Source organism: Urocitellus parryii, chromosome 4, assembly GCF_045843805.1.
Source record: "Urocitellus parryii isolate mUroPar1 chromosome 4, mUroPar1.hap1, whole genome shotgun sequence".
Lineage (NCBI taxonomy): Eukaryota > Metazoa > Chordata > Mammalia > Rodentia > Sciuridae > Urocitellus > Urocitellus parryii.
In genome coordinates this window covers 110,709,121-110,736,785 of record NC_135534.1, presented here as the reverse complement: position 1 = coordinate 110,736,785, position 27,665 = coordinate 110,709,121, and the positions used below count along the sequence as shown (strand labels likewise).

Below are 27,665 nucleotides of genomic sequence, written 5' to 3'. Positions count from 1 at the left end.
GCCATTTTGACAAAATTGAGTATTGTTGAATCAGGAATATGGTATGTATTGTCATTTAAGTAGGGCTTTTATTCCTTGTAATAATGTTTTGTAATTTTAGGCAAATTGCCTTGCATTTATTTTATTTAACTTATCAGGAAGTATTTTATTCTTTTTCAAGTAATTTCAAATGCATTCTTTTTGATTCTTCGTTGCAAATGTAGAAAAATACAATTCAATTTTTCTATTGATTTTGAACTCTCCATATTCATGAACTTTAAAATTCATCCTCATAATTGTTTGCAATGAGTCCTTAGTATTTTCCATAGACAAGCTTGTGCCATTTAAAAATAAAGATGATTTTATATATTGCTTTCAAATCCGTATGCCTTTTAATTTTGTTTTCTTGCCTGATTGCACTAGCTGGATCTTGTATACTGTTGAACAAAAGTGCTGGGTGTGGACATGTTGACATGTTCATTACCTTGGGGAAAAGTTTTCCAAACTCTTTCCATTTTGTGACATTGGCTGTATGATTTTTGTGTTGTTCTTATTTTAACATCAGCAAAATATTTGCTCTACAGAGCATTTGAAATTATTCGAAACAAGGCATGAAAAGTTCTCAAAACAGTCAATCATAGTTATCAGAACAGTTCTTTGGATTATCAGGAACTAGTTACTAATAACAACTCTGTAGCCAAACAATACAGATTAGGAAAATGCTGCTATTTATTGACATGTCCCATATTGGGGGGATCTTAAGGTTTTGGGCTGCAAACAAAGATGAACAGTGGCCAAAAAAAGTAGAAATCTGGCTGAAAATGCTTGAATTATGACTCACACTTCAGTGAGATAATAATTACTTATATCAAATTTGATTTCTCTTCCTCCAATAGGGTTCGAAGAAAAAAATGACTCAAGGAAACCATTCCATCACAGTGACAGAATTTATCCTGGCTGGATTAACCAACAAACCAGAGCTCCAGCTGCCCCTCTCCCTCTCTTCATAGGAATCTACATGTTCACTGTGGTAGGGAACCTGGGCATGATCATGCTGATTGGGCTCAGCTCTCACCTACATACACCTATGTACTATTTCCTCAGCCGTCTGTCTTTCATTGACCTCTACCAGTCCACTGTCATTACCCCAAAACTTTGTAATGCAGAAAAACCTGAGTGCATGACTCAGCTCTATTTCTTCCTAGTTTTTGTTATATCAGAATGCCAATGTTGGCTGCAATGGCATATGACCGCTATGTTGGCATCTCTAACCCTTCGCTTTACAATGTTACTATGTCTTCTCAAGTCTGTTTCTGGTTGGTAGTTGAAGTATATAGCATGGGATTGATTGGCGCCACAGTTCACACAATATGCATGCTAAGAGAGCTTTTCTGTAAAACTGATATAATCAACCACTATTTTTGTGATGTACTTCTACTATTAGAGCTCTCCTGCTCAAGAACTTTTGTGAACAAAGTACTACTTCTGTGCTTCAGTGTGTTTAATGTCCTTGTCCCAACCCTGACCATCCTTAGCTCTTATATCTTCATCATTGCCAGCATCCTGCGCATTCACTCAACTGAAGGCAGAGCCAAAGCCTTCAGTATGTGCAGCTCACACTTCTCAGCTGTTGCTCTCTTGTTTGGTTCTGTTGCATTCATGTACCTGCAGCCAATGTCAATTATCTCCATGGACCAAGGGAAAGTGTCCTCTGTTTTTTATACTATTATTGTGCCCATGTTGAACCCTGTAATCTATAGCTTAAGGAATAAGGATGTGAAACTTGCCCTAAATAAGTTCCTTGGAAAAAAAATGCCCTGTAAAAAATAGTATTTTGCTTTAGTAAAAATTTACAATTTCTGGAGGTTTGATAAAGAAGCAGTCCAGAGTAGCAATATATATTTACAAGTCATGAGATTAATGCTAATGTTTGATTTCTTGGAAGACAGGTGCTAAGGATAATTCTGGATACCCAGGATCAGATAGAGAACAGCACCTCTTTAAGATGTGCCATGATCTGTGCAAAATTACTTGAATCACATCTAAATACATTTATTATAAACCTTCAAAACACTCCTTAGGGTTGAATATGCCTCATTTTAGGCAAGATTTTTTTAATGTTAATTCTGGAAATAAATATATTTGGACAGTATCCTTTTATATTCTCAATATTTTGTATACCTATTCTTTTTAACTAAATTTATTGACAAACATTTTTGAAAGTTTGAGCTCTTAAATAAATAAACCAAACATAACAATTTTTAATACGTAAAGTATAATGCCTAATTCTTACGAATTTTGTAGAATACTATTAGGAAATATGGAAGCATGTGATGAGTTATGATTGTTCCAACTCACAAGGAGATAGCACTATAGTTGGAAAGATTGACAATAATATACATGATGAATAATACTAGGAATACTTTTATGTAAATTAAGCAATAATCTTTGCTCCTCAGTTTAGGGATGATATTACTGCCTCTATTTTCTTCATAATTCTATACTCATTTTCTCTAAATCCAAAGAGATAAATTTTTCCAAACTTCATTATAAAATCTCAAAGTTGGAAATGATCTTTTTTGTTATTTACTTGTGCATGCAGTATTTTTTTTCCAATGGAAAAGGTAAATACAAAAATTATTTTTTTGACTAACTACAAATATCATTTCTAACCAAAGACCATTATTCACTCCAGAAAAAAAATATATATTATTTTTTTATCGGGGGTGGGGGGATGGGGAGGAGCGATCCAGGAAGAAGACTTCCAAGAAGTAAATTTGCTTCTTTCCCCCTTTCTCATATTGATGTCTTTTCAAACAGCAAACAGAAAATTTGTGTTATTTTCCTGGAGGCAATTTTCCCCCTTATTAAGTCTCCCTTGGTGGCATCCATTAGATGTTCAGCTCCCACATATTCTCTTGGTGGTAGTTTAACCATGTCCACTTTATGCTTTCAATATAGCCCTTGCTGTTCTGTCACTGATGCTTATTTTTAAGTGGACATGTTTTTTCCTCTTCTCCCTCTCCCAAATTAGCAAGTAAATTCAATCCCCTGTCAGAGCACACCTGGAATGTAATCTTTGAATTACTTCATTTAAAACTCTGTTTCCATGGATGGGCAGAATCTCATCCTCTAGGTCAGGAGTACCCTGTGTTTTTGCTTTGCTAGCAAAGCTGTAAAACTTTTTACCTTTTTCTCAAACCATGTCCTCATTACTGGATTGGCATAAGGGACAAGGACCAAACTTTTGGTAATAAATTGGCAACCTAGATGGGACCCACTACAACCCCTGCTCCAATTTTCTTGGGCAGGTCTGGCACATTGGACATCCCCACCCCCTTCCATGCTGAGGATTCAAGGTACCTGGTAAGTTTTTTGAAAGGTGACTGCTGAGGAATTAGGAGATGGGGTGAATTTCCCTTCAGCTAAATCAGAGGAGTTTTTCTGTAAGTAAAGGGAGTGACTCAGGGACTCTCCTAACAGCTGCTGAAGCTCGTTCTCTTCAGAGAATTTCGGACTTCTTTCCTTGAATTGTAAAAAATACTCCCTCAGGTTGGTCTAAGAGAAGCAATGTGTCTGTCACACAAAAGGACTAACTTTGCCAAGAGATCTGTAAATTACAGTTAAAGGGATTCCTCTACTAAACAGAGACAATGCTAAAAAAAAAAAAAAAAAAAAAAAAAAGCTATTTTACAGAAATCAAATGACATTACATATCTTAACTACAGCTCAAGGGGACACCTTGGCCATTATAAAAACTAAATGCTTTGTGTGTTTCTAACAACTGTGTTAATGTTCTAAAGTCTTAAATGGCCTCCACTCACAAATCAGTGTCATGTCAGTGCCATCTTAAGCTTTATTGAGTTACTGACTTCATGGTTTTCAGAGGCCAGCTAAAATATTAATTGTTTTCATGCTAATTGTTTACCAAAAAATAAAGTCTTGCTTGTCTATTGTTGTCCTAGCATGATACCTGACCTATGTATGCCTTTTCTAGTAACAAACAAACTGCTACCATGGACCTCTGGACTGCCCAGATGCTAAATACCCTTAATTGTCTATGGCTCTCAAGATAGAAAACAAGGATTTGGGGTCACTTCCCCCCCAACTTTACCCTCTGTCAACAGAAAGCAGCTTGTAAATATTAGAAATGGAAGGCAGAAATTGACAGTGGGGAAATGTCATAGTGGTTTAAATGAAGTTTATTTTTTTTATTTTGTTTTTTTATTAGTTGTTCATGACAATACAATGATCTTGACATATCATACATTTGAATCAAATGGGGTATAATTTCTCATTTTTCCAAGTGTACAGGTAGCAGAATCACATTGGTTATATTGCCACGTATATACATACAGTAATACTAGTGTCCATTAAGTTTAAATGAAATTTTTGTTTGCTCTGTCACTGAGGCTTATTTTAAAGCAAATATGTTTTTTCCTCTTCTTCCTCTTCCAAATTAGCAAGTAAATTTTGATTCCCCAAGTCCATCCCAGTCAGGGCAGACCTGAAATATAATCTTTTAATCATCTTTTTAAAAATCCTCTGTTCTGGTAAATGGATGGAGTTGGAGGATGTAATGCCAATAAAGTTAGCCAAGCCCCAAAAACCAAATGCCGAATGTTTTCTCTGATATGAGGAGGCTGATTCATAGTGAGGGTGGAAGGGTCTTGGGAGGATTAGAGGAACTCTAGATAGCGGGAAGTGGTGGGAGGGGAAGGAAGGGGGCATGGGAGTAGAAAAGATGGTGGAATGAGATGGACATCATTATCCTAAGTACCTGTATGAAGACACGAATGGTGTGAATATACTTTGTATACAACCAGAGATATGAAAAATTGTGCTCTCTATGTGTAATATGAACGGTCACATAACAAAGTAGAATAGAAAATAAATTTTAAATATCCTCCATTCCCCCAATGAGCAGAATCACTGGAGATCTTGGCTTTTTTCCTTTGCTAATAAAGCAATAAAACCTTTTTTTCCCATTTTTCCCAAACTGTGTCCTTGTTATTGGATTAGCATCAAGGACAACAACTGAGCTCTTGGTAACAATAACAGTATCTATATTTTTTTTCTTTTTTGTATCTTTCTAGAAGAAGTTCTCAGATTTTTGGAGACAAGATGTTTCTTTTTCACTTCAGTGCCACTTCTACATGACAGGCCATTGTTGTATTCTTCCTGATACCTCTAAGCTTCAAAGTCTTCAAAAACTTTGCATTAAAGAGAAAAGTATGTTCACCTCCAAATAACATCGTGCTCTTCCCTGCTCCTGTCTCTTGCACTGTGTCCAGAGATACAGCAAAGCGACACTTGAATCTCAAAGCTAGCGTGAGAATTTTACCTTGGTTAAGTTGCATTTCCCTCATTTAAAAGACATAAAACTGTGCTTGTGTTGTCATCTGATGAACTTCTATGTGACAGGAACACCTCAATTCAAAGTCACCTTTATGTCTCCCTATAAAACTCTTTCAAAAGCTAAATCCATACTTGGACTGTGATACTTCATTTTAAATTTACAACATGAGCTTTTCACTTTCACTCTGAAAGCTTCTCTACACTTCAGTGCCCATTTTGCCTATATGCAAGTCAGCCCAAGGAGTTCTTGCCTTTGTGGTTAGCCCTACTCAGTAGGACAGGAGACTGTATAAGAAAATCACATTTCCTGTCCCTCTGGGCACCCATCTTGGGAAACATTGTGCATGTTCCCAGAAGGAGGAGGAATAACAGAATCTCCCTGGCCCTAGCTGCACTTCATTCCGCACTTAAATGTTAACTTCCCCTTCCTCCCAAAGCTGTAAAAATTATTTAACAATCAACAGATTAAAATTCTACTTTTGCTGAATAATTTCAAGCACTTCAAAGTAAATTAATTTTCAAATATATTGCAATTATTATCTCAAGATTATTTTCATGAATATTTTTGGTAAAAATTTTAAATAAAAATTTTATTTCCATCAAATAACTTCCTCTTCACGTTAAACCAAAGTAATACCTGTAATACACACATTTTCAATTTCTCCTAACATTTTTCTTTTGTTTCTAGAAGAAAAGAAGTCATCATTTTTCATTTATTGGCTCTTTAAAAACTCCTGATGGGCTCATGGCACCATCTACCAGATGCTTCTATTCAGTTCACAAATTAAAATATTCCAAGGGTTTCTGGGATCTTTCATTTCTCTTTCCCTCCCTCTCTCTCCCCACCCCCTCTCTTCTTTTTCTCCAAGATGCTGAAAATCTAATTTAGGGCTTTGTGCATGCTAGGCAAGCACTCCACCACTGTGCTATTACAGAGTACAACCCAAGTCCCAGCATTCCTACTTTACAAGTAAATCACAATATTTAATACACTTGGTGAATTTCAATGAAAATCAAAACTTTCAAATATTGCATAGTGTGTTGGTTGCTAGAACTGGATGGCTTTAAACAACTGCAATTTGTCACATTCAAGGCTAAAATCTGAAATGAAGAATTAGTAAGCACCCTGGAAAAAAATTCTGCTGTTCTTCTTCCTTACCCTTTGGTGATTGTCCACAATCCACCCTAGGCTTTTTTTTAAATAACAATATGAACAACTGTAAATGTGACGTAACAATTGCAATAATTATCATTATTGAGATTTTGTGAGCTGTCATGCACTTTGCCCAGGAGTACAAATGTTATATTTATAATGTTACTCTAGTATATGATACTACAATCATTCTCTCTGAAGAAATCACAGCTTACAGAGTTTACACTACTTGCACAATGTCCCAAATGTAATAAGTAATTAACCCTCTCATCTAAGAAATAAGTTTGGCTTCAGTAGGCATAACATAGCTCACAGTGCACTCTGACCCATGAGATGGAGGCAGATCTGAGGACTCCTTAAGCATCCATTTCTGTGCACTGAACATTCTTATTTCCTTATAGGACTGCGCTGCTGTCCTCAGAATGTCTTTCATCTTCATTCCAATTTTTTTTTGTTTTCAGATAAAATCAAAGTAAGCAAAAATATTTCTTATCTGTTCTGATGGAAGCAAAATGGAGAACCAGGGCCTTTTTTATTAAACAGATTCAAATTATTGTAGATGATTACAACTGATTGTGTAAACCCATTTTAAATGAGATTGGCTTATTTTTATGCCATTGATAATGTGGCAGTTTATGAGTCAACTGCTCTTGAATTCCACAAATCATAGCATGTCCGTGTGGTGTGTGCTCTTTTATCCCATAAGGAAATGTCTAAAAAGAAAGACTTTTTTTCTACCCATATATTGATCTATCTGGAATGTGAATTTTAAACAATTGTTTTTTCGTGCTAATTTTACCTCTCCCCCTTATCCTTGTCATCTACCCAATATCCACTTTGAATTTTATTCATCCACTCACTTGTTCTTTTTGTTTTTTGTTTGTTTGAGTACTTCTTTTTGTTGCAGTTTTGCTGCCCTTAGTACTCAGGTATATCCTAAGTCTTTTTTTCTTTTCTTCCTTTTTATTTTTCCAAAAAAGTTCTCATTAAGTTGCTTAGGGTCCCACTCTGGTGGTCTCAAACTTAGAACCTCAGCCCTGAGTTCTGGTTTTCCTGATTTTTCTTCTTTTCTGTCTCTCAACATTCAATATACAACAAATGTAATTTTATTTTTTAATAGTTTATGTTTAAAGTATACAATAGGAATTCAAATCATATTGTTATACTGTGAGCATATACAGATACATAACAACAAACCCTACCATTATGTACAAGTATAATGCACAGATTTAAAAATGGGGGGAAAAATAAAAAAGTTTCTTCACAGCAAAGGAAACAATTAAGAATATGAAGAGAGAGCATAAGAATGGAAAAATATCTTTGCTAGCTACTCTACTGGTAAAAGATTAATATCTAGAATATATAAAGAACTCAAAAACTTAAAACCAAAAAAGCCCAATTAACAAATGAGATAGTTAATTAAGCAAACCCTTCTCAACAAAGCAATACCAATAGCCAACAAATATACAAAAGTGTCTTCAACATCCTTAGCAATTAGGGACATGCAAATCATAACTGCCATGAGATTTCATTTAATATCAGTCAGAATGGCAGTCATTAATCTGATATTACTACTATAAAAATCTACAACAAATTTAGTAACATAAAACAAAAAAGTTTGGTATATTATCTGGTATATTATTTGGTATATTATATTTAACAATCAGACCCAATCTACCTTTTCAGTATCCTCAAAGCCACATAGTACCCCAGAACCATACCTTTCCCCCTTATTCTTGTTATCTACTCAATATCCACTTGGAAATTTTATTCATCCACTGATTTGTTCTTTTTGGTTTTTGTATGTTTGAGTACTTCTTGTTATTGTTGTTTTGCTGCCCTAGTACTGAGGTACATCCCAAGTCTTTTTTTTTCAGACAAGTTCTCATTAAGTTGCTTAGGGTCCCACTAAGGTGCTGGGTCTGGTGGTCTCAAGCTTAGAACTTAAGTCCTGAGTTCCTAGGATTATAGCCATGTGCCACTGTACCTGATTCACTGATTTTTTTTTATAGTAAACCATTATCTGTTAAGTACTTGCTATTATAAAAACTGAAATTACAAAGATCTGTAGGTGTTATTCTTAAGAAGTTCATATCTAAGCATGGGTAGCAAAATATGTAAATAATTTTTTTAATGTAGTAAATATTTTATGAAAACATATAAAATGTTGACTATTAAAATAAACTAGAAAAGATTAATCATAGGACATACGTTGGAGATGGTTTCAGAAAACACTTAAAATAGAATCATTCACAATGCTACCTTTAAAAATCTTTATTTTCTCTTTTGGAATGTCTTACCCTAATTCCTCTGCTGGACAACTTCTAGCTACTCTTCAAGACCCAAGGTGAAAGTTCATTTACTTTGAATAATTTCCCTACATCAAGCCATATTTAAGTTCTGATTTCTCTGTTTTCAGTTTTATATTATGGCATAAAGCATCATCTCATTATGCAAAATAAGATTTACAAAGTTGCCTACAAGAATAAGAGTTAATATTATCTTTTGTCTGTTGTCAGGCAACCGGACTGGTTCCCTAACATCGCTACAATGAATTACGCTGCTGTGAAGAATGATGTGCCTATATCAGTATGGTGTGCTAACTTTACTTCTTTGGACTAAGTACTAAGGAGTTGAATAGTTGAGTCATATTGGTTCCATACCTCAATACTGCTTTCCAGAGTGGTTTTACTAATTTTCAGTCCCACCAATAATGTATGAGTGTGCATTCCCCTATCCACACCTCACCAGCATTTGTTATGATTTGTATTCTTGATGATTGCCACTTAACTGGAGTGGGATAAAAACTCAGTTAGTTTTGATTTGCATTTCCCTGATTGCTTGGCCATTTGCATTTCTTATTTTGAGGAACATCCGTTAGTTAATTTGTCCGTTTGTTTAGCAAGCTATTAGTCTTTTTGGTGTTAAGTTTTTGGAGATATTTAAATATTCTGGACATTAATTCCCTCTCAGAAGACTGCCTGGAAAAGATTTTCTCTCATTCTATAGACTCTTTCTTCATATTCTTATTTTTAAAAATTTTTTTGATATGTATAAACCTCTTAATTTGAAGCCATCTCATTTATTGATACTTGTTTTTATTTCTTTTTTTTATTGGTTGTTCAAAACATTACAAAGCTCTTGAGCTTTAGGAGTCTTACTAAGGAAGTTGTTGCCTGTGCCAATATGTTGGAAAGTTGATCCTGTTTTTTTTTTTCTAACAGTTATAGTTATGATGAATGGATAAAGAAAATGGGCTATATATACAGTAGAGTTTTACTGAGCCATAAAAAGAATGAAATTGTGTCATTCACTGGTAAATAAATGGAACATCATACTGGGTGAAATAAGCCAGACTCAGAAAGTCTAAGGTCAAATGTTTTTTCTTGTATGCATAATTTAGAGAGAAATAAGGAATTTAAAAAGAGGTGGATGATTTCATAAAACTAGCAGGGAGAGCATGGAGTAGAGGAAGGGGATTGAATAGGAGAAAGGAGTGGTGGAAAAGAGTAGGAGCTGCAGAAAGAAATTGACAAAATTATGTAAGGGGCATTTACAAATATATCACAATGAATTCTACTCTTTATGTATATCTATACCCCAGCAATGAAAAAACAATAAATAATCAAGAACAATAGAGTAGATGAAAGAGGTTAGAAGAGGGAGGAAGGGAGGAAAAATATAAGTACTAGAGATTGAAATGGAGCACATTATATTATATGAACTATGAATATGAATATGAAAAAAATAAACCCCACTATTATGTGCAACTATAATGCACTAATAAAAATAAAAAATAATAAGTTACCTATGTATAGTAAGGAGAAGAAAAGAGACAGTTTAGAACTGTCCAATTCTTCACTGTTGAAGAAGTAAATGGAAGCATGACTTCTGGATGACATTTCATAGATGGTCAGGACTTCAGCTTATGCATTTGCTACATGTTGTTAAGTGTCTAGCAGTAATGGGTTCAGCCTCTGCTTCGAGAAGAATAGTGATGGTATATGTTGACAGGGGACAGAATCACATATATAAATGTTATGACTGTTAATAAATTTCTCAACTGATTCAGATTGCTACATTTTAATTAGTAGAAATATAAATATATGAGTATATTTTGTTGAATTGTAAAGACTGACTTAGTTTTTCAATTTACCTAAAATGACATTTGAAGGTAATGAGGATTTGATAAATACATTATCTTCCCTCTTTTCTATTTTATTCTTTAAGTGAAAAGAATAAAAATAAAAAGCAATAGAAAAACAGTATTCAATTGACAAGAATTTTCTTTGGAAATAGGTCTTCAGGCATATTAGTGACAAAGAATAATGTTTTGAAAAAGTGTTTTCTGAGTTTAAAGTCAGATGGATCTGAATTTAAACTCACACTCAGTCAACTTGCCCTTGGTATATCATTAGGCAAATTTTCTAAGTACCATATTGTCAAATTTATTAGGAGGATAAAAATGATCTAACTTGTAGGATTAATGTGACTATTAAGTGATGTCTTTATGACAAGAGCTTAGCTCAGGGCTTAGCATACACTAAGAAATTAACAAATGACAGCCCTGGATGAGTCATGCTAGTCATGGTTCTCTAGAGAACCATAACTTATAGGAAGAAGGGCCATAACCCTGGATTTATGGTAGGGTTGCATGTTGATAAACTTATTTTAAATTGAAATATTATAAGCTGAAAGTGCACTTAATACACCTACCCTACTGAACATCCTCTGAGCAACATAGCACAATGTAGAGTATTGGTGGTTCACCCTGGTGATCCTGTGGCTGACTAGGAGCTGAGGCCTGCTGTGACTGCCCAGCATCATGACAGACTATAATATCACATATTAATAGTCCAGGAAAAGTTCAAAGCTCAGAATTCAAGTACAGTTTCTACTGAATATATATTGTTTTTTTCATCATTGTGAAGTTGAAAAGATAATTCAATTCATCATAAATGAAAGACTGTGTATGTGTATGTGTGTGTGTGTGTGTGTGTGTGTGTGTGTGTGTGTGTGTGTGTCTGTGATACAAATAATTGGCTCACAACTATGGAGGCTAAGAAATCCCAAGTCTGCAGTTGGCAAACTGGAGATGAAAGAGAGTCAATATAAGCGTAGTGTGACTCTGAAGACCTGAGAATTAGGAAAGCCAGTGTTGAAAATTTCAGTCTGAGAGCAGGAAAAAACCATGTGCTAGATCAATCAATAAAACCACCAGATTTCTTTCCTACTTAATCTATTTGTTCTATTCAAGTCTTAAAACTGATTGGAAGGTGGGCATCTGCATTAGGAAGGCAATATGCTTTACTTAGTCTACTGATTTAAATGTTAGTCTCGTTGAAAACACTTTCATAGATACACTCAGAAAAATATTTGACTAATTCTGGTCACTTCTGGCCCAATCATGCTGACTCTTACTATTAACCATCACACCCAGTATTGCATATAACAAAGTATTTTAATTTAATTTAATACAAATACTTTGTATTTTAATGTATAATTATGTGATATGTCAGATTGAAGCGAAATTGGCTAAGTATCTTTTCCCCATAATAGTTCTCACAATCATTTTTAATTCTTGAAATCATAGTTCCATAAAAATGATAGCTATTACATGCTAAGTGAAATAAGCCAATTCCAGAAAACAAAAGGTTAAATGTTTTTTGATGTTTGGAAGCTAACCCACAATAAGAGGGAGAAAGAGAAGAATACAAGTGCATTGGATTAGACAAAGAGGAATGAAGAGAATGGAAATAGATAGGAAAAGGAAAGCCAGTGGAATAAATCTGACGTAACTTTCCTATATACATATATGAATATACCACTGTGAATCTCACCATGGTGTACATCCATAAGACTTGAATTTTAACTAGAATAAGATGTATCCCATGCACTACCCAAAAGTGATGGAGACTCTAGAAGTTGGACCAGGTTGGAAGAGGTGGATAGCCTGGGCCAAGTCTTTGAAGGCAATATCTTGTTCCAGACCCCTTCCCAATCTTTCTCTCTCTCTCTCTCTCTCTTTCTCTCTCTCTCTCTCTCTCTCTCTCTCTCTCTCTCTCTCTCTCTCTCTCTCTCTCTCTCTCTCTCTCTCTCTCTCTCTCTCCCTCCCTCCCTCCCTCCCTCTCTCTCGGTTTCCCAGAAGCCAGCAGAGGAGCAGCTTTCCACTGCCATGCCCTTTTGCCCTCATGCTCCTACCTTGAAGCCAGCAGATGGCCAGAAACTGAAACCTCTGAAACACTGAGCAAAAATTCATCTTTATTCTCTGAAATTGATTATCTCAGAATTTTGTCACAGCACTGAAAAACTAATGAATACATTCTTTCTTTAGAAATTCTTACACATCACATTGCAATTCCCTGGTTACTGGTATTAGCTGCCACTGAACCCTTTTAATATTTTCTAATACTGCATTCCACACTCTGTGATGACTTATAGATTCTTCTTGGAGAACTGATTTTTAGTCACCTGTTGACGGGCAGAAATTGAAGAAAAGAAGAAAGCAAAAATAATTTCATTATAAAGCACTATTCTATTTTACTTCTAAAATACAAATTACTTCCTCCCTCTCCTACCTTTTCCTTCTCTCTCTCTCTCTCTTTCTCTCTCTCTCTCTCTCTCCTTCCTTTCCTCCCTCTCTCCTTTTTTCTCTGTAATATTTATTTTGTTCATCTGTCCAAGGGGAGTTAATGTGGCTTATAAGAAAAGTCATAAATAATTAGTACATAAAATTTAAATAGAAGAAATAATATACGAAAAGATGAAGGAGAATTATATTCATTATATAATTTAGTATAGTTTCTAGAAACAAAACTTACCTGTTTTAACCACAGCATTATGGAACACAGAGATTAGAGGAAGAAAAATTACTTATATTGTTTGTTTTATGAGAAAGGAAAAAACATTAACTTCCCATGGGAGGGAAATTTTTTAATCCTATTTGAATTTAAACAATTTTAATTTGATTTGTATTTATAGACACAGAAATAAATCAACATCTTTTTTAAAAAAAAAAGCCAAATAGCAAACTATTTACATTCAATAGGAGTTATTTTTATTTTTTAATGACATTTTCCAAAACAGAAATTCTTACTTTGTGTATCTAATGAGAAGCAATATAGACTCATATCTTTCCAGGGGTCTAATAATGCAATGAAAATATCTATATCCAAAGGAATCCACACAATAAAAAACTCTCAAAACCCCACAAGACTTTATTCCAATAAGATATCACCTTAAATGTTAGTTAATTTAGTTTGAATTTTGGTGTTGCTTGCTGGAAATTGGAGTTCACACTCTAAAAGAGAAAGGACAGAATTCTGATGTTATGTATTAGCCTTTCTTGAATTTTTTTTCTCTCACTCTCTTTTCCCTCAAGATGTATAGTGTACACTTTTAACCAAGACCATGAGGAAACATATGTGTTTTAATTCTTTCAACTAATTAAACAACTAAGAAATGTTTTGGGGTAAGTTGTCCTGAGTCAGAATTCACACAGCGTAAGTGCAATGTCAAGTAGCAACATGATAAGTTCTATTTCATTATAAACATGGGGGGGGAAAGATGGACATATATGTTAAAATACTGAGATTAAGAGGTAGATTGATTCAGAGTATATTTTATTTCAATATGTCTTGAGAACCGCAGATGAGAATTGATCCTATGATATGGAAAATCAGACTTCATCCTGAAAAGCTTTAGATTCTTTTATTTATTTTCCAGAGCAAGACTTCTCTTGGAAAATACATTCCTCAGGGCTGATTTTACATCCTTATTCCTCAGGCTGTATATAAGTGGGTTCAGCATGGGAGTCACAAGGTTGTTCAAGATCTGAACAACAGCACCCAGCAGGGGCCTGGGGTTGGGCTGTAGGTAGATAATGATGATCGGCCCATAAACACAAAGAATTGCAGCCAGGTGGGCACTGCAGGTGGAGAATGCTCTTTGCCTGCCCTCTGTTGAACGAATTTTGGATATGGAGATCCCAATGCAAGTGTAGGAAACAAGGATGAGAAAAAAGCAAATGAGAGACATAAGACCAACATTTGTAAAACCTACTCTCTGAGCCAGAGATGTGTCCTCACAGGCTAGAGGTAGCACTGCAGGTATATCACAGAAGTAATAGCCCACCTCGTTGGAGCCACAGTAGGGTAACTGGAAGGTGAGGGAGGTTAGGATAATGGCATGGACACAGCCACCCATCCAGGTCCCTGTGGTCAAGACAAAGCACACTCTGTGGTTCATGATGACCATGTATCTCAAGGGAAAGCATATGGCAACAAAGCGGTCATAGGCCATCACTGTGTACAGGAAACACGCGATGCAGCCCAGGAAATGGTAGAAGAAGAGCTGGGCAGCACAGCCCCGGAAAGAGATGCCATGTTCCTGCCCTGAGAGGTACAACAACATCTTGGGAGCAGTTGTGGAAGAGAAACCCAGGTCAAAGATGGAGAGGTTTCCCAAGAAAAAGTACATGGGAGTGTGAAGCCGAGAGGAGGAGATGATAGCAGTGAGAATGAGCACATTTCCCAGGAGGGTACACAAATAAACTAATGAGAACACGAAGAAAAGGGCCATCTCTAGGCCCTCTGTCTCAGGGATTCCCAGCAGGATGAATTCGCTCACCATGGTTTGATTTCTCATTTTTATAGAAGAATCAATTCTTGGTTGTCTGTAGAAAGAAAGCTGTGGTTAAATTTAACATTTACGTAAATTTGCTCGTTTATATCAGTGAAATGAAATAGAGAAGAAAATTATCTAGCTATTTAGAGAGTGATGCTTCCTGAAAAAATTGTCTTTACCTTCCCACATCTCCCAAGATGGCTATACCCTTCCATAGTGCAGTTTCCAGTAGCAGGTGGCACTCATGAACAATCCCACTCAGCCTCATAGGTCTATTCTCCTGTCTTCCATTCTGCATACACACTGCTAAATTGCATTAATTGAAATGTTCCTTTGTGACACTTGTGGAAGCCACACGTGCAAAAGCTACAGTATCTTTTCAATGGTCTCATCCTCTGGAGTCCCTGAAATTAGTGCAGATGAGTGACTGGCAGCCTCCACCTCAGGCTCCAAAGTCTGTAATTCTCTAAGCAGGTCCAAGTTAAACAACACTAGTTTTGCACCAGTAGGAGACACGGGAGAGGGTAGTAAAAACACCTTTACAAGTTTTATAAATTGAAAACCTTGAATTTTATATTGTTTTATGTTTTCCAACACAGTAAGATCTTTAAATTATAGATCGCTCTGTGGATTCTAAAAACAATGCCTAAGACCCTATCAATATCTATTATCTCTCTCTCTCTCTTTATCTCTTCACACACACACACACACACACACACACACACACACACATACATCTATATATGATTATGAGGAAAGAAAAGATAAAAAATAAAGGTAAACTGGGCATAGTGTCCCAGCCCTGTAATCTCAGAGGCCCAGCAGGCTGAGGCAGGAAGATCATGAGCTCAAAGCCAGCCTCAGTATCTTAGCAAGGCGGTAAGCAACTCAGTGAGACTCTTTCTTAAATAAAATAGAAAACAGGGCTGAGGAGGTTGCTCAGTGGTTAAGCCCCTGTGTTCAATCCCTGTACCAAAATATAAGTAAATAAATAATAAACAAAGGCAAAACTTCAGGTACTCACATAGCAAACACTGTGCATAAATGGCTCGATCTGTTGAATGTTGTTTTTGTTTCCTCCCCAGTAGAAGAAAGAAGCTTCCCCTGCCCCAATTCCCAGCAGCCTACAGGTTGCTAATAAGGATCCTGAATTACTCTCTTTTTTAGCTACTTCCATGTAGAATGCCACATATCTAAGGGTACTCCAGCTCCCTTACAGTCATTTCCTGTCTGACTCCAGGAACTGCAACAATTCATAAACACAGGAGATTTTAATAACCTTGTTTTCCTTTGGGAATTAATCCTTCAAGTCAGGAACCTCATTGTGCAAGAGTGCAATTAACTACTTGGTATAATTGGAGCTCAGAAATGAGAAAGTGAGATGAAGAGAAAGAGAGAGAGATTATTATAATTTCCTTTGTAAAATATACTTTGTGGAATAAAAGGTTGATCTGATACCTATGTAGCACATACTTATGTATACATGTTTTTATTTAGTGCTTTTCTATGTGCTAATGTTTTTAATAGATCATTTATACATTATTTTACTCCACAATACTGCCAGAATTGACCTATTGCAATAGCAACTGCAGTAGCTGAGAGAATTAAAGAAACTGATGAAAAGCTAGGCCCAGTAGTGTGGGAACAAGGGCAGCTCCAGGGCCCTTAGAGTTTTATGAAGCAGCTTTAGAGCAAGGCTGTGCAGTGACTCAGGTTCACAGCCCTCTGCTTTTGTGGAACTCAACTTAAAATTCAGTACAATGTCCTTGGTTAAGTCATACTCTTACCTTGTGTTCAGGGTCCAGGGTCCAGGGGAACAAATATGGGCAGTGCTCAATGGTATGGACAGGAGCTACTGCCTAGATAGACAAGTAGAAAATATGCTGAAGGGCCATTATGAGTTTGAAGCTATTACTTGAAATGTCTGCCTTATGTACTGAGTGGCATATATTGTGTCTTCCATGTTAATGTTATGAATATTCAATAAATATTGGGTAGAGGGTACCAGACCTAATTCTTCAATGAATACAATTATTCATTTGTTTATTTACATGTACATGAATTCCACTCATTCCAACAAATATCTGGAATCCAATTTATGCCATATATTAATCACTTGCTAAGAGAGACAGACAAGTGAACTGTAAAATGGGTTAGACATATTCCCTTGGCTCATGAAATGTAAACTATCTCTGGGAGAAAAAGCATTGTACAGTCTTATTTAGATTTCAAAATTCTGATGAAATCTACAGAGATAGGAAAAAATAAGTAATAAAGAGCGTTTTTGTTGTTGTTTTTGATGCTGCTGTTGTTTATAAATGCCCCAAATCAGGGAAGAAGGTGGCATTTGGCTTGTTTTTCAGGACTCTTGTCTGTGAAGTTTCTGATCAAGTTTTAGTGCTTATAGAATGTTTAGGTAGTTACACCACTCTGAAAACATCTGGAATCTGGAATTATTATTAAAAATTAATAATGTTTTCTTACACACTAAACAAATGTTAAAATGATATAAAACTCGATAATTTTACTATCCTATTTATCTTTCTTTTTTTTTTTCCTTTTCAGTATGAGAGAGGAAACTCAGGGTCTGAGTTATGCTGGGCAGACACCTTACCTCTGAGCCTCACCCCAAGTCCAATCCTTGATTATCTTTAAATTTTGGAGCACCATGTCTGGGCGTGAAGAATTATTTTTTATGAATAAAGAGATGATTCATATACTTGTGACAAGCAATCAAGATTTCTTTAAATTTACATTAGCTAAAATTTAGGAAGACAAATAAAATAGACTATCTTAAATGTTCACTTTAGAATCAAGGTGGCATGTGCTAAATTACTGTGATTGTCACAGTGATAATACATCCACATCCCAAAAGGTCCAAAGTTCTCAGTGATGATACTTATTACAGAATTAGTAGTCATCAGAGGGCAATGGGACAGAATTTGATAAAATAGCAAAAGGTCTCTTATTTGTGCTTATAGTTCTCACCTTCCAGAAAGCAACAAGATATTCCAAAATTAGGGCAATGGGACAGAATTTGATAAAATAGCAAAAGGTCTCTTATTTGTGCCTATAGTTCTCACCTTCCAGAAAGCAACAAGATATTCCAAAATTAACATAAGCAAAAAAGTAAAATTGCAAGTTGTTTTTTATCTGCATTTTTAACCAAAGTTTTGCTGTTTGTGTCAAATAGATTTTGTATGTGTTTGGAACACATCAAATACTTCTTTTAAAGGAATTATTATTTAATTGAGAAAATGTACATACATTTATGTAGTACAATATGATGTGTTCAATTAGTTATATCTTATTAAATGACTAAATCAATCTAATTAACATATGTATTACCTTTTTTTGTAGTGAAAACACTTAAAATCTACTCTCAACAACTTTAAAGGCTACAATACAATTTTATTAATTCTAATCATAGTATTGTGCAAATAGATCTCTTGAATGTGTTTCCCCTGTTTACCTGAAATTTTGTATCCTTTGATCAATATTCCCTTTTAGCAAGCCCCAGTCCTTGATAAACCTCTTTCTACTCTCCACTTCTATGAGTTCAAATTTTTTATATTCCCCATACCAGAGAAAACGCACAGTATTTGTCTTCCTCTGCATAGCTTATAAATAAGATCCCTGAACTATAGAATTTTGTGATACTTGTTCAGAAAAAAAGGAGAAAGATATCACAAGATTAAAAGAAAAATGCAATTGGCAAAGGGCAAAAGCCTGGCATTAGCCTCATCTGATAGCATCAGAGCAGATGTTTATTTACTTAAGTTTCTATGTATGACAGTACACTAAAACCAGATTTCAACTCTCTTATCTGGATGGGCCTCCCACAGATGCCCTCTGGGAATACCTACAAGGTAGGAACCAACAGAGGAGAGCAACAAATGGGTAGGAGAATAATAAACCCCACTCTGTGGCTTTAGAACATTTTCTTGTAAATGAGTTTAGGAAAAATGTAGAAGCAACATAATTACTACTACATCACTGGGTTTCGAAATGATTCTGCTTTTTTTCCTCAAGAGTAATTACTCTGAATGTTTTTCCACTTCAACTTTTTAGATTTTCTTATCATTTTCACTTGACCGCAATCTGAAATATTCTTTCCTTCTCTTGAAAACAGCTTTTTAAAAAGTAAATGTTGCAAACTCATTGCAAAATAGTAAAGAAACACAAAAAATAAAATGAAAGTTATTCATATCCCCACAAATAGGATTACATATTTTAACATTTAGGTGGACATTGTTTCCAATGTCCGTTTATAAGTGGACAATTTGTATTGGGATAAAATAATGTGCAAGTATTCACAACTTCTGTAAGAGATGGTGTGGCTCAGGCCAGGGAGATAAAATATATCCTATTTGTTACAGATGGGAACAACATGTCAAAAATAGATAGAAATCCCAAGAATAAATACATGGGAGTTTCAAGAGTAGAAGAAGAAAGGAATGCTATAAAGATCAATCATCTCCAAGCAGGATGAATATGACAAAGAAGATACCTTAGAGAAAAGTCTTCATTCCCTCCATCTGAGGTATTCCCGGTGGGGTTAACTCATTGAGCACAATGTGATTTGGTGACAAAGAGTGTTCTGGTATTGTGTCTGTCACAATCACACTCCCCCTTCCTATTTTTGTGTTCTTTGGAATGTCACATCTTATATAAAGATGCAAATATAGTATATTTAAACATTTCTAACTATGCAATTCATGAAACCTTAGAGTCACAAAACTAAAATCTTTAAATATAACATTTGTATGTTTTATGCATTGTAAAAATTTGCATTTAAAAAGAATATTTGTGATACAAATACTTAAAATTGATTTACCTTATTAACAGATTTGTAAGTATACTATACAGTAATGTCAGATACGGAAGAATATGTTCATAGCTGTACCTCTAGAATACCATATTTATTACGATTTATTACCTGAATCAAATTTTCAAATGCTCTAAGGATAGGAAAGGTAGCAGAATACAACAGTTACTAATAGGGCATTATGTAAAAATGTGGATGTGTAACAGATGTGATTCTGCAATCTGTATTTGGGGTAAAAATGGGATTTCATAACCAACTTGAATCTAATGTATGAAACATATGTCAAGAGCTTTGTAATGTTTTGAACAACCAATAAAAATAAATAAATAAATTTTAAAAAAATATAACATTTGTGTGTTTTCTGCATTGTAAACATTTGTGTTTAAAAAGAGTATTTGTGGTAAGAATATTTAAAATTGATCTACCTTGTAAGTATACTATACGGATACGGAAGAATATGTTCATAGCTGTGTCTCTAGAATACCATATTTATTATGATTTATTACCAGAACCAAATTTTCAAATGCTCTAAAATGATTGCTTTTGACCCAAACCAAATTTAAACCTTTTTTAATAACCCAAGAGAGCAATTGTTGCAATGAATTTGTTTTTGTCACTAGACTCCAGGCCAAATGAAAAGAATTTAGATATTCATTAAAATATCATATGGTCTAATTCTTCATGTGGGATAGATAGGGTGGGTATTGAACATCCTCACACTTGCTTGCAACTGATCATTTTCTACTGCTGGAGTTAAAAACTGTACCTCCTGCCTTTGTGGGACTTCAAAAGATTTCATGATCCCTCTGAAGCCTTATTCAAATATATGCTAAAGCAGGAATCCTCTGAGCATAAGCAATTAAATACTGAATGTTCAGGGAGTTTGGGAATTACAAAATAGTGCACAGTCATCAAGTTTCTTTTCAAGATATTAGATATCAAAAAGCTTTGGAATCCTTCCTGACCATCCCATTTTTCTGTGTTGGGTTCATATCTCATGGACACCCTTTGTTCTCTATAGATGTCAGGATTTGGCCTGTCTGTTCTGTGATTATTTTCAGTTTCTACTTATTTCCTTACTTCTGTGGTTCTCCTTTCCCATGGGCCAGAACTTAATCATAAGGTGACACTGGATTTAAGAAAGACTGGAAAATGTTTTATTTTGGAATAGCCATAGACTTGGCTTCACTTAGGATACCTACTATTATGAAAAGAAGGTGAGGATCAATGTTCAAAAATACCTAGCAAGGCCAAAGCACAAGAACAGACTTTCATGTGGAGATTCCTCATCTGAAGTAGCCTCTATTTGTTCTGTAACGTATTACACTCATGAATTGCAAAAGGGGTTTCTGTCCACAGGCACATCTTTTTTTTTTTTTTTTAAAGAGAGAGTGAGAGAGGAGAGAGAGATTTTTTTTTTTAATATTTATTTTTTAGTTCTCGGCAGACACAACATTTTTGTTGGTATGTGGTGCTGAGGATCGAACCCGGGCCGCACGCATACCAGGCGAGCGCGCTACCGCTTGAGCCACATTCCCAGCCCCACAGGCACAACTTTAATGGTGTCCCATAAAAGAATTTTAAAGCGGAAAGATTTCTATTTCCCTGTGTTGTCATACCCATCCTAATGTCATAGCAGGATGCATCATATGTAATGCTGTATAAATGAACCTATTGTGCTGCAAGTCACATACAAGAAGGGCACAATAAATTATGGAAGCTACATAGTATTTGACAGAGATGATAAATGAATATGTTATTGTTTTATACATTTACCATACTATATTCTTTACCATTGTTTATAGTGTACAACTATAAAAACCATTTAGAAAAAGAAAACCTTACTGTATACCAGCAGGAGCCTCATACATCTTATGTTTGATGCATATCTTGATTACATCAAGGGCCCATGTCTTGTAATTGACATGGATTTTTGGGTCTGTGTTAGTATACTTTTGATAAATAATAAAGAAATTGCCCAATGAAACATGTTTCAGAAGATGTTCCATAGCTGAGCCATGCATGATGGTTTCAGTTTCTTGAAGTATTTTCACTATCAGATATTTACTTTATGCTTATTTGTTTGTTTATTGATTTTTCCCTCCATTTACAATACAAGCTCCAAATGGAGAAGAATTTGTCTTTTTTTTTTTTTGCCAAATGCCAATGTGCACAATAGTATCTTCTATTTTGTATAGAAACCCAGTAAATACATGTTGACTGAAAGAATGAATTATGTGTTTCTCTAATAAAAGTTTGATCATTGGACTCATTAAATATTTTATCTGAAAAGTGTAAAACTATTGACTGTATTTGAACAAATGTGAATAAACTCAAAATATAATGCACCCATGCTTTAATAAATATAAAGGTCTGTTTACTTGTTATTGTGCCAGGTTCAGGGTCATTTCACCTATTTCTCTTTACAATAACCAGCAACATATATGTGTCCCCTTCTTCTGTCCTTCCAAGCAGATTTTGTGTCTGGTCTGCAGCAGACTCTTTTTCTAAGTTTGTGACTCAGCTAGATCAGAGGATGAATGCTGCTCATTTTTCCAGCTTTTTTCTCCTGCTGCCAGAAACTTCAGCCAATAAAGTGAAGATGTAGCTGAGGTAAAAAAAAAAAAAAAAAAAAAAATATATATATATATATATATATATATATATATATATATAACATATGAAATATATAATATATATAAAAATATTATACATATGATTTCTATCCATAGAAATAGACCATCCATTCACATAATTAGTTTGTCATATATAATATATATATAATATACATATATATGTATTATTTCTTACTACTGATAAAATCAAATTTGTTCTTGTTCTTATGCATCGCTTTACTCTTTATGTATATGTATTTGTGTGTGTGTGTGTGTGTGTTTACTTTCACATGCATTAAGATCAATTAGATCTTAAAAACAACCCAGAGCATTAGCTACACCACTATGCTCATTTCACAGATGCAAGAAGAAAAATATTGCCATGACAAAAACATCACAAAGACTTCATCAAATTGAGTCTTTCATACACATATAAATGCTACATAGATTTTTCTATATTGATATGAACTTCTTTAATCCATATTTAATTGGTCAATATGATATATAGAGAATATACAGGGAATTTAATCGCATCTAGTGTTCTTTAGCCAGGAAAATGAGCACAGATATTCTCAGCTCTTTACACTGTTACACCAGACGTGTGATTTACCATCCTGAAGAGACACACAAATCACCATGCCATGAAAATGCAGACCTTAGAAAATGGATGCTATCCCAACAAAGCAGAAGTGTGTACCCAGCCCATGCACTGGGTATCGTGCCGAGACAGAGAATTGAAGTTAGAGGTGGGGAATCAATGACACATGCCCACAATGTTTCTATTAGCAGGGCCAGCACAGCAGCAAGCCCTTGGTAAAGTCAGTTACAGGGATATTTAGTGTCTGATATCATTGCTAATGTTACTCTTGCAGCATTTTCACTGGAAAAAACAGCCCCTTCTCTCTTTGTCTCTCTAACAGATCCTTTGTAGACACCAGGCATATGGAAAAAGCAAATATTCTCATGTTGGGGACTTTTACATGATCCAAAGAAGAGCAGAAGTTCAAGTATTTGTTTAATAAATATCAGTAGGTTCCGTAGTGATATTGTTGATAAATTATAACTGGTCCCAAGAAGGGGGCAGGACTTCCTGGGAAATTTAACTGCATTTGTTTTCATTTTTCATCAGCTCAGAGCTCTGGGAACTTCAGGAGGAGGTAGGTAACCCTGCTGCCTGCACTGAGACAGAATCCCACTCCTACACCTGAAGCCTGAGCCTCCCATTTTACCTCCCTTTCCCCTGTCCTTACATTTATTGGTGCCTGACTTCTAGTTGCAAACCCCAGGGTGTGGAACTTAGTACTGGTGTGTTTCCCCAGGGTTTCTGCAAGTTTAGTTGTTTAGAGGAATCTTGGGGGAAGGCCTGGAGGGAAAATTTGGCCATCTTCTGATAATCCCCACCTTTCCCATTTTACTATTGCTTTTCTATCTCTCCATCCCTCTACTTCTCCCTTCCTCCTGCTTTTCTCTGGGATAAGTGATGTTTTCTCTGTTTTGTGTATGTTTGTGCTGTCAAATGTGGCTTTAAGTCTCCACCCAACTCAATCATTGCAGCTCCCAAGCCTGTTTATGTCAAAACTGAGATTGCTGCTGTCCATTTTTTGTAAATTCCTGGGCAATGAGAATCTAGGACTGAAAATTTAAAGATCAAATCACTCTCTGATTCTGGGCAAGCCCCATGCTGAGGCCAAATCTCTTCCTGGCTGACCCAGGTTTTCCACTTCTCATAACAGGTTGTTAGGGTGTGGTCCACTGGATTCTCCTGCTCCTCCCTTCCCTGCCTGCCTGAGACTGCTTCTGTCAGACTCTTACATCTCTGATGTCCTGTCCAGACAGAGCTTCCGGGCTGAGAGAGAAGCTCTCTCTCTTGGGTAGCTGAGAGCTTGGATTTTTCTCAGTCTTTGGTCTGCTTTCTTCCTCTATGAATCTACTGCCTTAAGTTTCCTGTGGGTGTTATTAGATGTTCTTTCTCTGACTTAGCCCAGCCTCTTCTACCTGTCCCACTTAGGGATCATCCTGGAAGCCCTTTTCCTCAGCATGTTCTCCTGTTCTCTAACCTGCTACTTTCCTATTGTGTTGTTTTAAAATGTGGGGTGTTTTACAATGCACTGTTTTTATTCAATTGCCTGTAATAACAGATTTGGGATGAGGAGCCTGGTTATTGCTGTGGATTTGTACAACAAGGCTTGTTGCATAGGAAATACAAGTGATATCACAAGGATAATCAGCATGGGCACAATTTCAAATTTTGTTAAAATGGAGATTTTGTTTGTTTGTTGTTCTGGGTGTGGGTGTGGGTGTGGATGGGTATGTGTGCATGTTTGTGATTCTGTGGATCTAACTCTAGGTCTTATTTGTTGTATACAAGTATTTCATCACTAGCAAAATCATCACCCTAATATGTGCTTTAAATAATGATTTGGATCAGTGAAGTGAGTTTACAAATATTTTTACCCAATGCTTCAGAAAGCTTGGGCAGGGATCATTCCAGAAGGAAAGCTGTTCCTCGAAAGTGCCCCTGTTTTCATGCCTGCAGGTCCCTTAGGTAAGCATGGCATTCTCTATATTCTGTCCAGGACTCTGGATAAGCACATGTGAGCTGTTGTTCTCCAGCATGCTCTGAGCTACAGTTGGTGCCATTTTAACTCTTTAAGTCCTATTTTTAGTGAAAGCCCCTGTTGGTCCTGGAGATGACAGCCCAAGTCACAGTTGTCAGATCAGGGAGAGGCAAGCTAGCACATGATCCAGTGCAGAATGGACTCAAAATGACTCCCAAGAGCATGCGGATTCAGCATTAGGATCAAACATACCTGTAGCCCCCCTGGATAAAAGAATTGCCATTAAATCATGCTTTTGGTTGATAAGATGTATCTCTATTGATATGTATCAAATTACATGGAATGTACCTCCAAAATGATTATAAAATTTGAGAGGAATGTTTAGGACAGTCTGATTTAAAATGTGGGACATGTTGCATGTACACTACTTGAATATTAGAATAATTTGAACATAGCAATTAAAAAAAAAAGAACTATGACATGTAAAAGAAAAGTCACAAGGCATATGGTACAAGGTCTAGGAGACTTAAGATGCTTCTTACATGGGAGTCTGAATAGAATGATTCATAATGATTAACAGTAAATGTTTATTGAATAATAGTAACAATGACAACAGGAACAATGCTCATATCTGTTCCAGTTTAAAAATACTAGTGTAGGAATGTGGGAAGCCATTCTAACACGTGATTGGGTGACTCCTGTTAAGGGTCTGAGGCGCTTTGGCTGTGTCAAAGCTTTCCTGGCCCTTTCCTGATGAGAGAGCCCATCCGTGTGGGGGTGTGCCTGACCACTGACCCCGGGGACCCAATCACTGACCCTGACCTTGGAGTGCAGCCCCCCCTCAACCTTCATTGGATGGAATTCTCCCCTGAATCTCTTGTTCCCCATTAAAAGGCTACTCCCCGGCGTGTTCACTCTCTCTCTCTCCTGTTAGCCCTGAGTAATCCTTGCTGCCCTGCTGGGCGGTTAGAGGTGGGAACCAGAGAGGTGAGCCGTCTCGGATCTAGCAATAGAAATAAGGTAACTGAGTCTGTGTGTTTTATTTCGATCTCTTCTAACTAACTTTATGCTTAGAACCTCATTAATGAAACCATTGTGCAGGCCGCATGTTAGAATTGGCGCCCACGAGGGGGGCATTCTAGATTAGTTAGATTGAGTGGGAGCACGCTATAAAGATAAGGATAAAAATAAAGATAAAGGAAGAGGAGACAATTTGGGTCACAAAAGTACCTGGAGATATTGAAGAAAAGAGATGTTAAATTAATTAAAATGGGAAATTCAACTTCTACGGATAAGGAAATGTATCTGGCTATTTTAGACAGTATAATTAATCAGAAAGGAAAACAGATACAGAAAACTCAGTTATTACAATTTTTAAAGATTGTAGGTGAATATTGTCCTTGGTTTTTCGAACAGGAATCTCCAAATTTACTTACTTGGGACAAATTAGGAAAAAAGTTACAGAGAGTCTGTCTTTATAATGAACTACCTGGAGGCATAGCAAATATTCAGAAAACTTAGATGGCTCTAGAAGTTTGTCTTTTTGAATATATGGGCCAGAGTTTGTGGCCCCCTGAGGACCTTTTAAAAGGCATTCAATGAGCTGTTAAGTCTATTCAAATGGAAAATCAGCCTGAGGCTAAGTTAATTCCCTTTCCCTTAAGCCATTTAAAAACAAAGGCACTAGGGGCCAAGCCAAAGGTTGAAAATGTGAACTTAAACTCCCAAGATCAGGCTAGCCTGCAGGCAGAGTGTAAAGAACAGCATCATAGAGGAGAAACCTCCGAAATCCTAGAGAGCCCTCCAGAAGAGGTAGACGATCTTGCTGGAGAGAAAAATATGGAAGAGATTCCTAGAGGGGCTCAGGGTTCTTCTCAACCACGTGGTTTAGAAACCCAAATTCAAAATGGTTCAGAATCCGACCGTCTCTCACAGTCTGAGGGAGAAGAATCAGACGTTGAAATTCAGGACTTAGAGAGAAATTTTAATAGGCTGTGTTTAACACCACCTGCCCAAGATATTCGAATTCGGCCGGTACCTGCTAAAAGTACAAAATTTAACAGGTACGCTGGAGTAACAATGACTTTTCTTACCCCAGTCCAGCGAGGTATTAAGAAGGCTCAAGAAATGGGAGAGGATACTAGTGGTTTTCACCGCTTTCCAGTTTTTGAACAAGTTAATGAGCAAGATCAGAGAGTTAGAGTTCATGCTGTAATCCCATTTAAAACTATTAAAGAACTAAAAAATGCATGTGAGACGTATGGTCCAAATTCGCCTTTTGTACAGAGCCTGATAGAAAATATTTGCTCACAACCCCTTCCTCCTAGCGATTGGATTTCTTTAGCCAGATCTTGTCTGAGTGGGGGAGATTTCTTACTTTGGAGAACTTATTGGACTGATTTTTGTACTGAACAGGCAGAAAAGAACAGAAGACAGGGCATAGAAACGCCAGTAGCGATGTTTTTAGGGACCGGAGATTTCGCTGATTTAGAAAGACAGTTAAATTATGATTTTGTAGTATACAATCAAATAACTGATTGTGCAAAATG

General features: G+C 36.0%; 1 protein-coding gene and 1 pseudogene across 1 annotated transcript; one reads left to right on the top strand and one right to left on the bottom strand.

Moving 5' to 3' along the window:
* The first annotated feature begins 890 nt into the window (after positions 1-890).
* LOC113192561 (olfactory receptor 8G50-like) lies at positions 891-1,809 on the top strand (annotated as a pseudogene).
* A 12,391-nt stretch (positions 1,810-14,200) lies between these two features.
* LOC113192546 (putative olfactory receptor 10D4) lies at positions 14,201-15,136 on the bottom strand. The gene has a single exon (XM_026402715.2). The coding sequence runs from the start codon at positions 15,134-15,136 to the stop codon at positions 14,201-14,203; it is 936 nt and encodes a 311-aa protein (XP_026258500.2).
* Positions 15,137-27,665: the final 12,529 nt, after the last annotated feature.